We start from the raw sequence: 13,938 nt of genomic DNA on the forward strand, positions 1-13,938 counted from the left end.
CTCATGCCTTCTGATGCTGAGGGAGGAATTACTAGTGTATTTGTGTGAGGCTAACTGGCAGTGTGTATGCGGCGTGACCTCTTGTGGTTTAGGGAGAGCAAAGGTCAACATGGAAACGCTTTCGTGGTGCGTGTTGCACCTGTAATTCTTTTTTTGTCATTGCCTTCACAGTCCCTGCAAAAAATGTGGACCTAGGGAGTCATATTTGCCTTAAAGTGACCAAGACTCTTTGGCCACAGCTGAGTGGACCAGGCATGGATACCTGACCCCAACTAAGCCTTAAAATCTGAATTAGTGAAAGGAAAATTTGGGGCCATTGGAGCTCCGATCTACTGAAGGATTTGGGCCAGAGCTGATGCCATGCAACCCAAAGTCAAGGACAAGTCTAAATTATGGAAGAGACAGAAAATTGGAGCCTTTCAGAGGATGCTGACCTGCAGAGGGAAGGGAGGATGCCCAGAAGGGGAAAAGCAGAGATGGGAGATGATTTGCCCCCAGAGAGAGAGGGCCAGGTTACTGGGGTGCTGACTCCTGCTCTAGGTTTCCATGGGATTCCTTGGATCCTGACACTAAGACTCCTTTTCTCTAATTATTTAATTTGCTTTCAACAAGTCTTGAGCATTTGCATTATAAATGTATAGAATGCTTAGGCAATGCTGCTGGTAGTGTAAAATTATATCCAAGATTTTGGAAAAGAGTTTGGTTTTAACCCCTCAGGTTGAATATTCACAAATTCAACTTCACCAAGAAAAACTTCTTCATCAGGAAGAACTCCTGCCTGTGCACAACTGGGCATGTGGACAAGGATGTTTGTACCAGCATTGCTCAGAAGAATTAAAATCTGGATGTTCATCAATGGGAGAGTGGATGAACAACCTGCAGGATAGACACACTGTGAATATTAGCAGCCAAAACAATGAATTACAGGGACTGCATCAATATGGCTGAATATAAGCCATATAATATTAAATGAAAAAAGCATGCAGCCAGGACCGTGTCTGTTATATTCCCAGCTCAACCCCCCTCATCCAGCACATGCCTGCTCAATAAATATTTCTCAAATGAATAAATAGGAGGAGTCATTTCCTGGGGAGAACTGTCGTTTAAGTCCACCAGGGGATGGGGACATATTTTCTGCTACTTGTCTCCCAGCCTCTCATTCCTCACTTTTCCCACTCATTTTGTCCTTCACTTCTGCTCTCTCTCTTTCCTGTATCTTTTCTTCTTTGGGGGCAGGAGATGACCCAGTCCCAATTTTTAGTTTTGCTGTCACTTCTCACTGGTTCTGGGTCCTCTGATGCAGCTTGATTGGCCTGAGGTTGGGGACCAGGCATCTCGCATTAAAAAAAAAAAAGCCAGGTGGTTCTAATGTGTGGCCAGGAGGGCACATTTCCTTTGCTGGTGTTTTTGTTTAGGACGAGCAAGTGATGTCATCTCAGCCAGTGAGCTGTGTGGGGAGGTCTGCTGGGGGAGGCTCCTGGAACAGATTCCTTTCTCTCAGGAGGAACCTCAATGTATACACACATCCTTTTTTGTGTGTGCATTAGCATCTCTGGAAGAGTCCCAGGAAAGAGTAATGCTGCAGCATTACCATTAGGAATGAGGACTGGGGGATGTGAGCCATCAGGAGAAGACTCACTGTTGTCCAGGAATGCCAGTGACCAAGCCTTGGGTGCTGTCCCAGATGTGTCCTTGGGGTGCCTGAAGGATGCGGGGTTCAATGGAGAGATGGAGAGAATGGCCTCAGTCTTAATTAACTCTTTAATTGAAGTACAGTCATTTTATAATGTTGTGTTAATTTCTGGTGTACAGCATAGTGATTCAGTTATGCATATATATATATGTATATATATATATATTCCTTTTCATTATAGGCTATTATAAGATATTGAATATAGTTCCCTCTGCTGTACAGTAGGACCTTGTTGTTTATCTATTTTTAAAAATTTTTATTTATTCCTTAATTACTCTTTTTTGGGGGGAGGTAAGTAAGTTTTTATTTATTTTATTTATTTATTTTAATGGAGGTACTGGGCATTGAATCCAGGACCTTGTGCATGTTAAGCACATGCTGTACCACTGAGCTATGCCTTTTCCCTGTATTGTTGATCTATTTTATATATAGTAGTTACTACCAACAAATTCCAAGCTCCCAATTTATCCCTCCCCACCCTCTTTCCCCACTGGTAACCAGAAGTTTGTTTTCTGTCTGTGAGTCTGTATCTATTTTATAAATAATTTCATTTGTGTTCTTTTTTGAGATTCCACATATAAGTGATATCCTATGGTATTTTTCTTTCTATTTCTGGCTTACTTCATTTAGGATGACGATCTCCAGGTCCATCCATGCTGCTGCAAATGGCATTATTTTATTCTTTTTTATTGCCGAACAGTATTCCATTGTATAACTATACCATATCTTCTTTATCCAGTCATCTGTTGATGGACATTTAGGTTGTTTCCATGTCTTGGCTATTGCAAATAGTGCTGCTATGAATATTGGGGGTGCATGTATCTTTTCAAATTAGAGTTCCCTCTGGATATATGACCAGGAGTGGAGCTGCTGGATCATAGGGTAAGTCTGTTTTCAATTTTTAAAGGAAACCGCACCCTCTCCTTTGTCTTCCTCTTTCTCCTTATACCCGCTCCCTGTCCAGTCTCGCTTTTCTGTTCTAGAAGTTTCCGTGTGAGGCCAAGTTCCCTGGAAGCAGGACCACAGACACGGACTCTTGCTCAACTGATTTATTAGGGAAGCAGGATTGGGCAGAGAATCCAAACTTTGCAAGACAGCAGCTGAAGGAAGGCAGCATCCTTCTGAGCCTTCAGAGAAGCTGTGGAGTACGGATTCACCACAGAGCCAGTCCCACCTGGAGACAAAGGGACTGGCCAGCGTGCCCCTGGCTAAGCTCAGCTCCGGATTGCATGTGTGTGTAACCTCTCAGAAGGGGTGGCTCCTTTCTGACCAAGGGCAGTTTTCCAGAAAAGGGGGCATCACTCTACCTGACAACCGCAGAATACACATTCTTCTCAAGTGCACATGGAACATTCTCCAGGATAAATCGTATGTTAGTCCACAAAACAAGTCTCAGTAAATTAAAAAATATTGAAATCGTACAAAGTATCCCTTCTGACTACAGCGGAATGAAACTAGAAACCAGCAAGAGGAGGAAAACTGGAAAATTAGCAGATATGTAGAAACTGAACAACACCCTCAAACAATCGATAGGTCAAATAAATCACAGAGGAAACTAGGAAATGCTTTGAGATGAATGAAAATAAAAACACAAGATAGCAATTGCGTGACCTTTGTCCCAACTGCTCTCTTGAAATCCAAACTCTCATATCCAGTGAGCTATTTATAGTGTCTTTATTAGGATGTATGACAAGCAGCTTAAGGACTTTTAAATGTTCTCCCTTTGAAATGTTCCCCTTTGTCTCTATTTACCATGTCCGCTAACGGCGCCTTCCAGTTTTTGGTACCAAAACCTTGGAATTATCCTTGACTCCTCTGTCTCTCACACCTTACATCCAATACATGAGCAAATCTTGTGGACTCTTCTTTCAAAATAGGACCCAGATTTGGCCCTTTCTCACCACTTTCACTTCTAACACCCTGATCCACCGTCATCTTTCACCTGCATTGCTGCAATAGTCTCCCAGCTTCCGCTTTGCCCCAGTTACGTCTACATAACAGCCAGAGCGATTCTTGTGATGTTATTAAAACAGAAACTGGGTTATCGCATTCTCCAGCTTAAAAGCAGTACCATGATGTCCTATCACACTTCAACTAAAACTTGTGGCCTAAAAGGCTCTGCAAAACCCTGCAAGATATGAGTCTTGCCTCCTTGACGTTCATGACCTGTATCCTGGTCGTCTGGACCACATCAAAGACACAAATAGTCTCTTGTTTTAATGTGTACTTTTAAACTTTGTGAGATTGGGCATCTTTTTATGCTTTTTGCCATTTCTATTTCACATCTTATCTCATTTTTTTCTAATGAGAAAAGTGTAGGGTTTCTTTGGTTTTCCTTTTTGTTGTTATGTTTTCCTTTTGATTTTTAAGATATCTTTGTATTCTAAGGAAATTATCTTTTATCTTTATATAGACTGTGAATATTTTTCCTGTTTTTCTTTTTGGCTTTGAGAGCTGTATTAATATCTATATCTACATCTCTACAGAGATTCTAATTTTCACATAGTCAAACTTGCCAATTTTTTTTTTTTTCCTCTGTGGCTTCTGTGCTTTGTTTCATGTTTAGAAAGACCTACTCCAGTTCAAGATTATAACAAAATCTAAGATTCCTTCTGTATTGTATTGTTTCATTTTGCATTTAAACCTTTATTTTATCTGGAGTTAATTTTCGTATAAGAAGGCAGGGGTACAGCTTTATTTTTCCCCCCAAAGACAGATGTTCCAAATGACATTTGTTGAGTAATCCACATTTCCCCCACTATTTGAAATGCGACTTTCATCACACGCCAAGTTCCCATATATATTTGGATCTATTTCTGAGTTTCTTGTCTGTTTCTTGTCTGTCTAGTCAGGACTATTACCATGCAGCTTATTGTAACTTTATAGTACATTTAAAAACCTGTTAGAACTAGTTTGCCCTCATTACTTTTTACTTTCCAGAGCTTTCCTGGATATTCTTGGGTTTTTGTTTTTCTTTTTTAAATGGCTTTATTGAGATATAACTCACATAGCATACAATTCACCATTTAAAGTGTACAATTCAGCAGATTTCGTGTATTCACAGATATGTGTAACCATCACCATGCTCAATTATAGAACGTTTTCATCACCTCAGAAATAAACCTTGTGCCCTTTATCTATAACTCCCCTGGCTCCTCTAGCTCTAAGCAACCACTAATTTACTTCCTGTCTCTATAGATTTTCCTATTCTTGACATTTCATGTTATAATGGAATCATGTTATATGTGGTCTTTTGTGACTGGTTTATTTTACTTTCAAGGTTCATCTGTGTTGTGGCCTGTATCAGCACTCCATTCCTTTTTGTGACTGAGTAGTATTCCACTGTATGGTTCTATCACATTTTGTTTATCCATTCATCTGTGGACATTTTGGATTGTTTCCACCTACTAGCTACTGTGAATAATGCTATGAACATTCATGCACAAGTTTTTGTTTGAACACCTGTTTTCAATTCTTTTGGATGTATACCTAGGAGTGGAATTGCTCATATGGTAATTCTGTTTAACTTACTGGGAAATCTCCAAACGGTTCCACAACAGCTGCACCATTTTACATTTCTACCAGCAATGCATGAGGCTTCCAATTTCTCCACATCCTGGCCACGACTTGTTATTTTCCCCTTGTTTTGTTTTTGTTTTTTTAATTCTAGCCAGTCTAGTGGGTGTGAATTGAAATCTCATTGTGGTTTTATTTGTATTTCCCTGGTGACTAATGATGTTGAGCATATTTTTATGTTCTTTTTGGCCACTTGCATATCTTCTTTGGAGAAATGTCAATTTAAGATTTTTTTTTTGCTCATTTAAAAATTGAGTTATTTGGCACCCCCAAATTTTAGCTGGGCACAGGGCACCCAGGACTAGAGAAGTGCCCAGCCTCCTCTGCAGCTAGGCTGGTTGTGGGACTAAGCTCTTTCTCCAGGATAGAATGGGAAGCAACTTGTATGACTCCTAGGATATTTCCTAGGAGGGAGAGACAGGCCCTTTTTTTCTGCTTCTCCCTCTGTCCTGCTGCTGGGAACGTGAGTTCTGAGGCTGGAGGTCCATCCTTACCCGTATCCATCCTGGATGAGGGCAACTTCCCTGGAATGACAGAGCATCAAAGGAGAGTAGTTCCCTAGCAGCCTTGCCAGACCAGCCCTGGATTGTCTGCCTCCAGACCCAAATGTGAGAGAGATGTAGATTTCTATTTGCCATTTGTTACAGCAGCTGAACCTTATCCTAACCAGGAAAGCAGTCTTGGAGAGGACTTCTCTTTTATTGAAGTATAGTTAGTTACAATGTGTCAATTTCTGGTGTACAGCATAATGTTTCAGTCATACATATACACACATGTATTCATTTTCATATTCTTTTTCATTATAGGTTACTACAAGATATTAAATATAGTTCCCTGTGCTACACAGAAGAAACTTTTAAAAAATCTATTTTATATATAGTAGTTAATATTTGCAAATCTCAAACTCTCAATTTATCCTTGCCCACCCCCTTTCCCCCCAGTAACCTTAAGTTTGTTTATTAGGTCTGTGAGTGTGTTTCTGTTTTGTAGATAAGTTCATTAGTATCTTCTTTTTTCTTTTTTAGATTCCACATATAAGTGATATCATATGATATTTTTCTTTCTCTTTCTGGCTTACTTCACTTAGAATGACAATCTCGAGATCCATCCATGTCGCTTCAAATGGCATTATTTATTCTTTTTTATGGGTGAGTAGTATTCCATTGTAGATATATACCACATCTTCTTTATCCAGTCCTCTGTGGATGGACATTTACATTGTTTCCATGTCTTGGTTGTTGTATATAGTGCTGCTATGAATATTGGGGTGCATGTTTGTTTTTTGAATTAAACTTCTTGGAGGGGACTTTTCTGTGTAGTTCCCTTGCATCAGGCTGCTCCAAGACCCACAGCTGTCTGAAATTCTCAACTCTCCCTTGGTGACAATCAAGTTCAGCTGTAATCCACTCTCCAGGCACACCTCTGGAAGTCTAGTGCATGAAGATCATTGCTCCCAACTAAACAAGTCTGGAGCTAGTATCTTCCAGGGGCATCGTCTTGCTCTTTCCACCCACACTTGTGCACCCCAGCCCTACTCTTTCCCAAAGGTACAGCCTGTTTTGACATATGCTGTGCTGACTCTTTCCCTGCAAATATCTGTAGATTCTAATGAAATAACTCAGGAAACAGGCCACCTTGTGTGGAGTGTAACTTGATTATTGCTAGAAAGACGAGTTTGGAACTGACAAGCTCCCTGCTAAGCTGACAAACTGAAAAGCTTAATTTGAAAAACTAACCAAATTCCACTTGTAGGACGAAGGCAGTGGAACTTGGTCAAGACTTGGCCTGAGTTCTCAGATATTTGGACTTCTCAGATGTCTGGCCTTGTTCATATGTCTTATATGCCCTCAACCCTTAGGGAGCCTGCAATTTTATGGGGAAAAAAAGAACTCTAATATATATTAAGACATTAAACTCATTGCGAACATTGTAAAAAATTGGATTATTTGTCTTTGTTATTGAATTGTGCTATATTTTCCCTACTATTCTTGCATCTGCGTTTTCTCAGTTGAACCTCAGTATTGCTTCATCATGAAAGGCTAGCAACTTTTCTGTACCTTAAAAGCAACAAACAAATGTTCAGCCTGAATCCAATTCAACAGAGTCTGCAGGTGAAAGCATTTCCCCTTTAAATGCCCTGGAAAGATGTGCACGTATATATCGTGAAGTTGATTTAAAAGCCACTCGTGGGCATAAAGCAGGGATGGGTTCTAGCATAGCGTTTTCCTGTTGGCTTGTGATATTGCGTGCATGCAAGTTGTTAGTTACTCTCTGGCCTGATTCACTTGAGTATAGAGCTGACTCAGAGATGAACTCTTTCCAAGATCAGCATCCCACGTTGGCCCCGGGTGATTATTGCGACATCTCAAGGACTCTCATCCCCTCCTAGGTTCAGAACCTAACCCGAACTACACTCCCAGTGAGGCACTGGAGTGGCTGCTGGGCTCCATTAGGGAACAGCATGGTTTTCTGCGTGCTCTAGTCCTTGGGGGGCATATGAAAGGGAATCAAGCATTCTTTATGCCGGTTGTCTAATCCTTGGGGTATCTGAAAGTGAAGCAAGCACTTCTCAGATCAATATTTTCAAAGCTTGTCTGATGTGAGACTCTGCCTGGGGCTGGAGGATTGACTGTTTCTCCAGTTTCTCTTTCTCCAGGGTGAGCATAAACTTGAACCCTTGTAATGAATGGCTTGCATTTCTGCCCCTCACCCCCTGGGAAACTTGTGTCTATGTGTGACTGTTATGGGGGGAGACGGGTTAATGAGAGATGCAAAACTTGCTTGTTCCTTTACAACTGAGTTTCTCAACATTTTTTCATTATCACCTCAACTTAAGGAGTGTTGTTAGACTTTTTTCCCCTAATCACTTTTCTCCCATGAAATTTTAATACCACAGATCTGCTATGTATCTATTTATGTGCTCTCTCTATATTTGTGCTTCATATATAAAAAGAGTAAGATATTCTGTTCCCCTGGGGAGATGTGGCCCCCTTTGAGGATACATCCTTTAAAATAGTTCACGATTATTTTATGTGATGGCAGCCTCCTTCACAGAAAGTGGGAAGACGGTAGTCTAGCAAGTATGGGAGCTAATGCACTTCAAGTGCTCAGCAAAGTGCAGGGCCCATGGTGAGGGCTCAAAAAAATGAGACCCCTTATGGTTGTTCTCATTATTATTACATTAAGTTTGGTCACAGTGAGGTTTGTCACCCTCCCTCAGGCTGTGTGTGGATTCCCATGGTGCTTGAGGGCTGGTCAGAGGTCTAAGTCAGTCCCAGCCTGGAACTTCTACCAAAGCCGACAGAGTTTATAAGAGAGCAACTGAGCTGGGTGGGGACTGTGGCAAGTGGACCGACCAGGGTGCCCCACTTAAACACGGCAGCTGTTCCCCAGCTGCAGCTCAGTGATGCAGGCAGGAGTGGTGGCCGAGTGGTGTCAGAACTTCTGATTACTCAGAAGCCAGGAATTTGGGATTTGGGGGTCAATCTCCTGATTTTGGAGCATTCACTCAATTAAACAACAGCTATTTGGACCAAACAAAAGAGATGAAATCAAGATCCGCTGACTTGTCCAGAGTCAGTAGCATAGCTGGGATTCCAACCCAAGTGCTCCAAACCCAGTGCTTCTTCCACGTAAAACAGCCCTCACTCGGCGCCTCACGACTCTGCCCACTCCAGCTCTTTTGGTGAGTCCCTCAGCGCCTCTACCTCCCCGTCCTCCTGCCTAGGGAGGGGGCTCCACGCTGGGCCATCAGGGATTAGGACGAATGCATCTGGCTCCCCTCCCCACCTGCCACCCCTTCCCAGAAGGGCTTGGATTCTGTCTCCAGATAAAGAAGGTCGGGACCTCCGAGCCTTGCTCAGCGGGACCCGGGAGGGCCAGGGGCTGGGAGGCTGGGCCCGGCCGGAGGAGGTGGGTCGGGGCCCGGGCGAGCGTGGGAACGCGGACCCGGCCCTGCGCAGCCCCTCCCGGCCCGGCCTCGGAGTCTCGGGATGAAACCGCCCGTTGTTCGCGCCCGCCCCGCTGACCCCGCCGCCCTGGGCACGGTTTTCTATTCGCCCGGGGCGCGGGTGGGAGGCGAGGAACGCCGGGGTTCACGAGCCTGGCTCCCCGCCAGGGCTGTGGCCTTCGGCCCCGGGGCCACGGGGCGGAGGCGCCCGGGAGGCGGACGAGGAGGACGCCGGCCGCGCCGCAGCTCCGCCATGGGCTCCCGCAGCTCCCACGCCGCCAGGATCCCCGACGTGGACAGCATCCGGCGGGAGACTGGCTGTGAGTGCGGCGCGCGGCGTCCGGGGACCCGGCGGGGCCACGGGGCGCGCCGGTGGGGGTCTCGGGGTCGGGAGGGTCTAGAAGCTTCGAGCATCCGGGGGCGCGGGCGGGCGCACTTTCATCCAGGGTCCCGGCTCCGGGCTTAGGGGCACCCAGGTGGCCTCGGGCTGGGATCGCGGCAGACGGCAGAGCCGCAGGCGGATGGGAGGGGTCCTTGGTCCCTCTGTCTCCTGGATCGCGCTGGTCTCATCCCGCCTGTCCCCATTCCGCCCGTTTGGCCCGGGGACCAGGGTGGAGCCCCAATTCCAGCCAGCCCTCCACTCCCCCGCCCCACCTCCCGCGGCCGCCTTCTGGATGGAGGGCACTCGGGGGTCCGGCCGCACCCCCAGCGTCCTCGGGGCGTCACCGTCCGCCTTCCCTCCGCAGTCTCGCAGGCCAGTCTGATCCGCCTCTACCACCGGTTTCAGGCGCTGGACAGGAATGAGAAGGGCTACCTGAGGTGAGCGGGGGCTGCCACCTTTGACCTCCCACCTGTCTCTCTGATCCCTTCCTCACCTTGACCACCTTCCGTCTTTGCCCCACCCCCTTTGAACTTCGACTTTACAGCCGCGTGGATCTGCAGCAGATTGGGGCGCTGGCAGTGAACCCCCTGGGAGACCGCATTATAGACAGTTTCTTCCCTGACGGGTGAGCATCGTCGGGGGTGGGGAGATGGGGGTGAAAGCTTGTTGGGGGGGAAGTTAGGGACGGAGGCAGAGGGAAGGCCGAGGTGACCACCTCTCCTCCATTGCTCGCCTCCATCCCCCTCCCCACCCCCTTCCCCAGGAGTCTGCGAGTGGATTTCCCAGGCTTTGTCAGAGTCCTGGCTCATTTTCGACCTGTAGATGATGAGGACAACGGAAACCGGGACCCTAAGGAACCTGAACCCCTCAACAGCAGAATGAACAAACTTCGCTGTGAGTTTGTAGGACCCCCCTACCCAAGTGAGACCCCAGATTTACCACACCAGTGAGAGGCCCCAGGCACCACCCACTCCCTTTGTGAGCCCACTGGTGACTCCCTCAGCCCCCATTCTTACAAGGTGAACGTTTGCAGGAAGAGAGCCAGGGAAGACCCACCTTCATCTTCCCCTCCACTCTCTTTCCAGTTGCATTTCAGCTCTACGACCTGGACCGAGATGGAAAGATCTCCAGGCATGAGATGCTCCAGGTTGGAAGAACATAGGGCAAGAGATGTGATCTGTGCGGGCTGGGGTGGTCGAATGGAATGGTTGTGAGGGATGGGAGGGACGGTTGGTGGGTGAGAGATGCAAATGACTGGGATATTGGGTGGGAAATGGGAATGGGTGGGGCTGGAATGTGGATTAATTGGGAGATGAGGAGGGGGACATTGGGTATGAGGTTGGAAATAGACTGTTTTGTTCTCCATTGGGGGTGATTTTACCCCTTGAATGACACTGGCAATATCTAGAGACATTTTTGGTTGTTACGATCGAAGAGGTGGCTGGTGCTACTAGCACCTGGTGGGCAGAGGTCAGGAACGCTGCTAAGACGTCTTACGATACACAGGACACCCCCATGACAAGAAGTTATCTGGTCCCAAATGTCGATAGTGGTGAGACTGAGAAACTCTGGGATAGATGTGATGAAGTGGTGGATGGACTGGGGAATAGTTGGAGGATGAGGTGGGGAATGGGGTGGAAAGTAGATGGATGTTGGGTTCTCAGGCTGGGGATGAGTAAATGAGCTTGGGCAGATTGTTGAGACGCGTGTGGGCTAGTGAAGGACAAATGGGGGTTTGGATCCAGAAGCAATGGGGGGATTTATGGGGGAGGATATGGTGGGAAGTGATTGGAATGGGGTGAAAAGGGAATGAGGAATGGATTATGACATTGGTAGTAACTTCTGCGGTGATGTGGCTAAGGTTCGGGAGATGGTGCTTGTAGTCCCTGTGCCTTCTTTTTAGGGCTGTCTCTGTCTCTTCCTCTACCTCCCAGGTACTCCGGCTGATGGTCGGGGTACAGGTAACCGAAGAGCAGCTGGAGAGCATCACCGACCGCACGGTGCAGGAAGCTGACGAAGATGGGGATGGGGCTGTGTCCTTCCTGGAGTTCACCAAGGTCAGGATGCCCTCAGGCCTGGGAAGCTGAGATTAGGAGTCCCTAGGACAGATGGACATGAGAGATGAAGTTGGAGGGAGAAGGGCAGGAAGAGAGCGGTTCCCAGGAAATGATGGGGCCTTGGGGTTGGGAGAGGAGGTTGGAAGCATAGAGGTTTGGAATTCAAGCCTCTTGACCATCACTCATCTTCCCCCAGTCCTTAGAGAAGATGAACATTGAGCAGAAAATGAGCATCCGGATTCTGAAGTGACCCCCTTTGTGCCTTTGGACTGCTCACACAGACGGGTTTTGCTTGGTATTCATCCTCACGGAGCACAGCCCCAGTAAACCATATTCCTCCTTCGACACTGAGCTCTATTTAGGGCCAAGAAGAGAAAGCTGCAGGGATGTGTACTAACTCATTTGATCTCAGATCTGTGAATCAGCTAGAAACCTTTTGGTTGCAAGTAACTGAAACCCCAAATCAAAGGGACTTCAGTTAAAAAGTGATTTTATGGGCTCATGTAATGAAAAGTCTAGAAGTATCTTCAGAAAACTGGAGAAGTCTGGAAGTGTCTCAGGCACAGCTGGATCCAAGGGTTCAAATGATGCTCTCAGGACTCAGTTATTCTCCGTCTCTCAGCTTGGCTCTCTTTTGTGTTGGTTTCATTCTCAGGAGGGCTCTTTCCTCATGGTGGAGGATGACTACCAGCTGCTCCAGGCTTCCATCCTACTAGCTTAGTAATCCAGCGGGAAGAGATTTTCTTTTCCAATAATTCTAAGCAAAGAGTGTCATCAGCGCATCTGGGGCCTTGTCCCTTCTCCAGGCCTATTTGGCCAGGACTGTGCCATGTGCTAGCTGCTAGGGCCAAGAAATAAGGTCTGAGGACTCAAAGTGGGGTAAGGGATGGCTGCTTAAAGGAAAATGAAGGGCTGTTATCAGAAGGGGGAGTGATGCCAGTCGGGTAAAACAAGAATATCCATTACTGTTAGGTTGACCAAACAGAGGGAGTCTTGAAGTCTGGCTTCTTAAATGGGTTTTCGCTGATCTTATGGGTGCTTGCCAGTATGATGGTGACGGGTTGTGGCGGGGAGAGGTGATGTAAAAGTAATAAACAAGACATACCTTCCTAGAGTGTGAAATAATGAAAAAGTTTGGAGAGTAATTTCATTTTTTTTTTCGTGGTAAGATGTTCAGACATTGACATATCACAGAGGAGAGTGGAGAAGTCTCATAAAATTATGAGACTCTATGTCTGTAGCAAAGCACACTGGCTGTACGTATAGGACATGCTGTTGGTGCCCTGCCCAGATCCCTTCCCAGGTCTGTGCTGGAGTTGTCTTGTACCAACACGTGGGAGCCAATGGTGTTTCTATCTTCCTAGCTCTGCTTTCAGTGGTGTCAGATTGGTAGCTTGAAATTGCTGTGGTGGTTAGATTTACATGCCAGGCACTGGCAAATGCAATAGTCCAGGATTTTTCTGCTTGGGAGAGAGCCTGTAGTTAAATATCTCTCAGTACGTCAGCTGCCTGGCATTCACCATTATGGTATAAGCCAATGACTTCCTTTCCAGCTTTATTGAAGTATAATTGGTATACAAAAAACGGCACATAATTAATGTATGCAATTTGATGAGTTTGGACACATGTGTACACTCATATTACCATTACCACAATCAAGGTAATAAACATATCCATCATCTCCAAAAATGTCCTTGTGTCCCTTTGTTTTTTAGTTTTTTTTAACGTGTGTAGTAAGAACACTTAACATGAGATCTACCTGCATAACACACTTTTAAGTGTACAATAGCTTATTGTTAACTGTAGGCACTATGTCTGCAGCAGATCTCTGGAACTTGCTCATCTTGTGTACCTGTAACATTATACTCATTGAATGACAGCTTCCCACATCCTCCTCTCTCCACCCCCTGGTAACCACCATTCCATCGTCTACTTCTATACATTTGGCTATTTTAGATGCCTCATCTGAGAGGAATCATGCGGTACTTGTCTTCCTGTGACTAATTTCATGTAGAATGATGTCCATCCATGTTGTCACAAATGGCAGGATTTCCTTCTTTTTAAAGACTGAGTAATATTCCATTGTATGCATAGGCCACGTTTTCCTTCTTCTGTTCATCTGTTGATGGACATTTGGGTTGTTTCCGTAACTTGTTTGTGAGTAAAGCTGCAAAGAACGAGGAGTGCCGGTAGCTCATCAAGACGGTGATTTCATTTCCTTTGGATGTATGCCCAGAAGTGGAATTGCTGGATCATATGGTAATTCTACTTTTAATTTCTC

The 13,938-nt window shown here is 45.7% G+C and overlaps 1 protein-coding gene across 1 annotated transcript; it reads left to right on the plus strand.

Moving 5' to 3' along the window:
- Positions 1-9,375: 9,375 nt before the first annotated feature.
- CHP2 (calcineurin like EF-hand protein 2) lies at positions 9,376-13,327 on the plus strand. The gene is made up of 7 exons (XM_031433038.2): positions 9,376-9,538; positions 9,965-10,037; positions 10,145-10,225; positions 10,364-10,494; positions 10,686-10,747; positions 11,535-11,657; positions 11,854-13,327. Exons 1-7 carry the CDS (start codon positions 9,472-9,474, stop codon positions 11,905-11,907), a joined length of 591 nt encoding a protein of 196 aa, XP_031288898.2. The 5' UTR covers positions 9,376-9,471; the 3' UTR covers positions 11,908-13,327.
- Positions 13,328-13,938: the final 611 nt, after the last annotated feature.

The sequence above is a fragment of the Camelus dromedarius genome, chromosome 24 (assembly GCF_036321535.1).
Source record: "Camelus dromedarius isolate mCamDro1 chromosome 24, mCamDro1.pat, whole genome shotgun sequence".
Lineage (NCBI taxonomy): Eukaryota > Metazoa > Chordata > Mammalia > Artiodactyla > Camelidae > Camelus > Camelus dromedarius.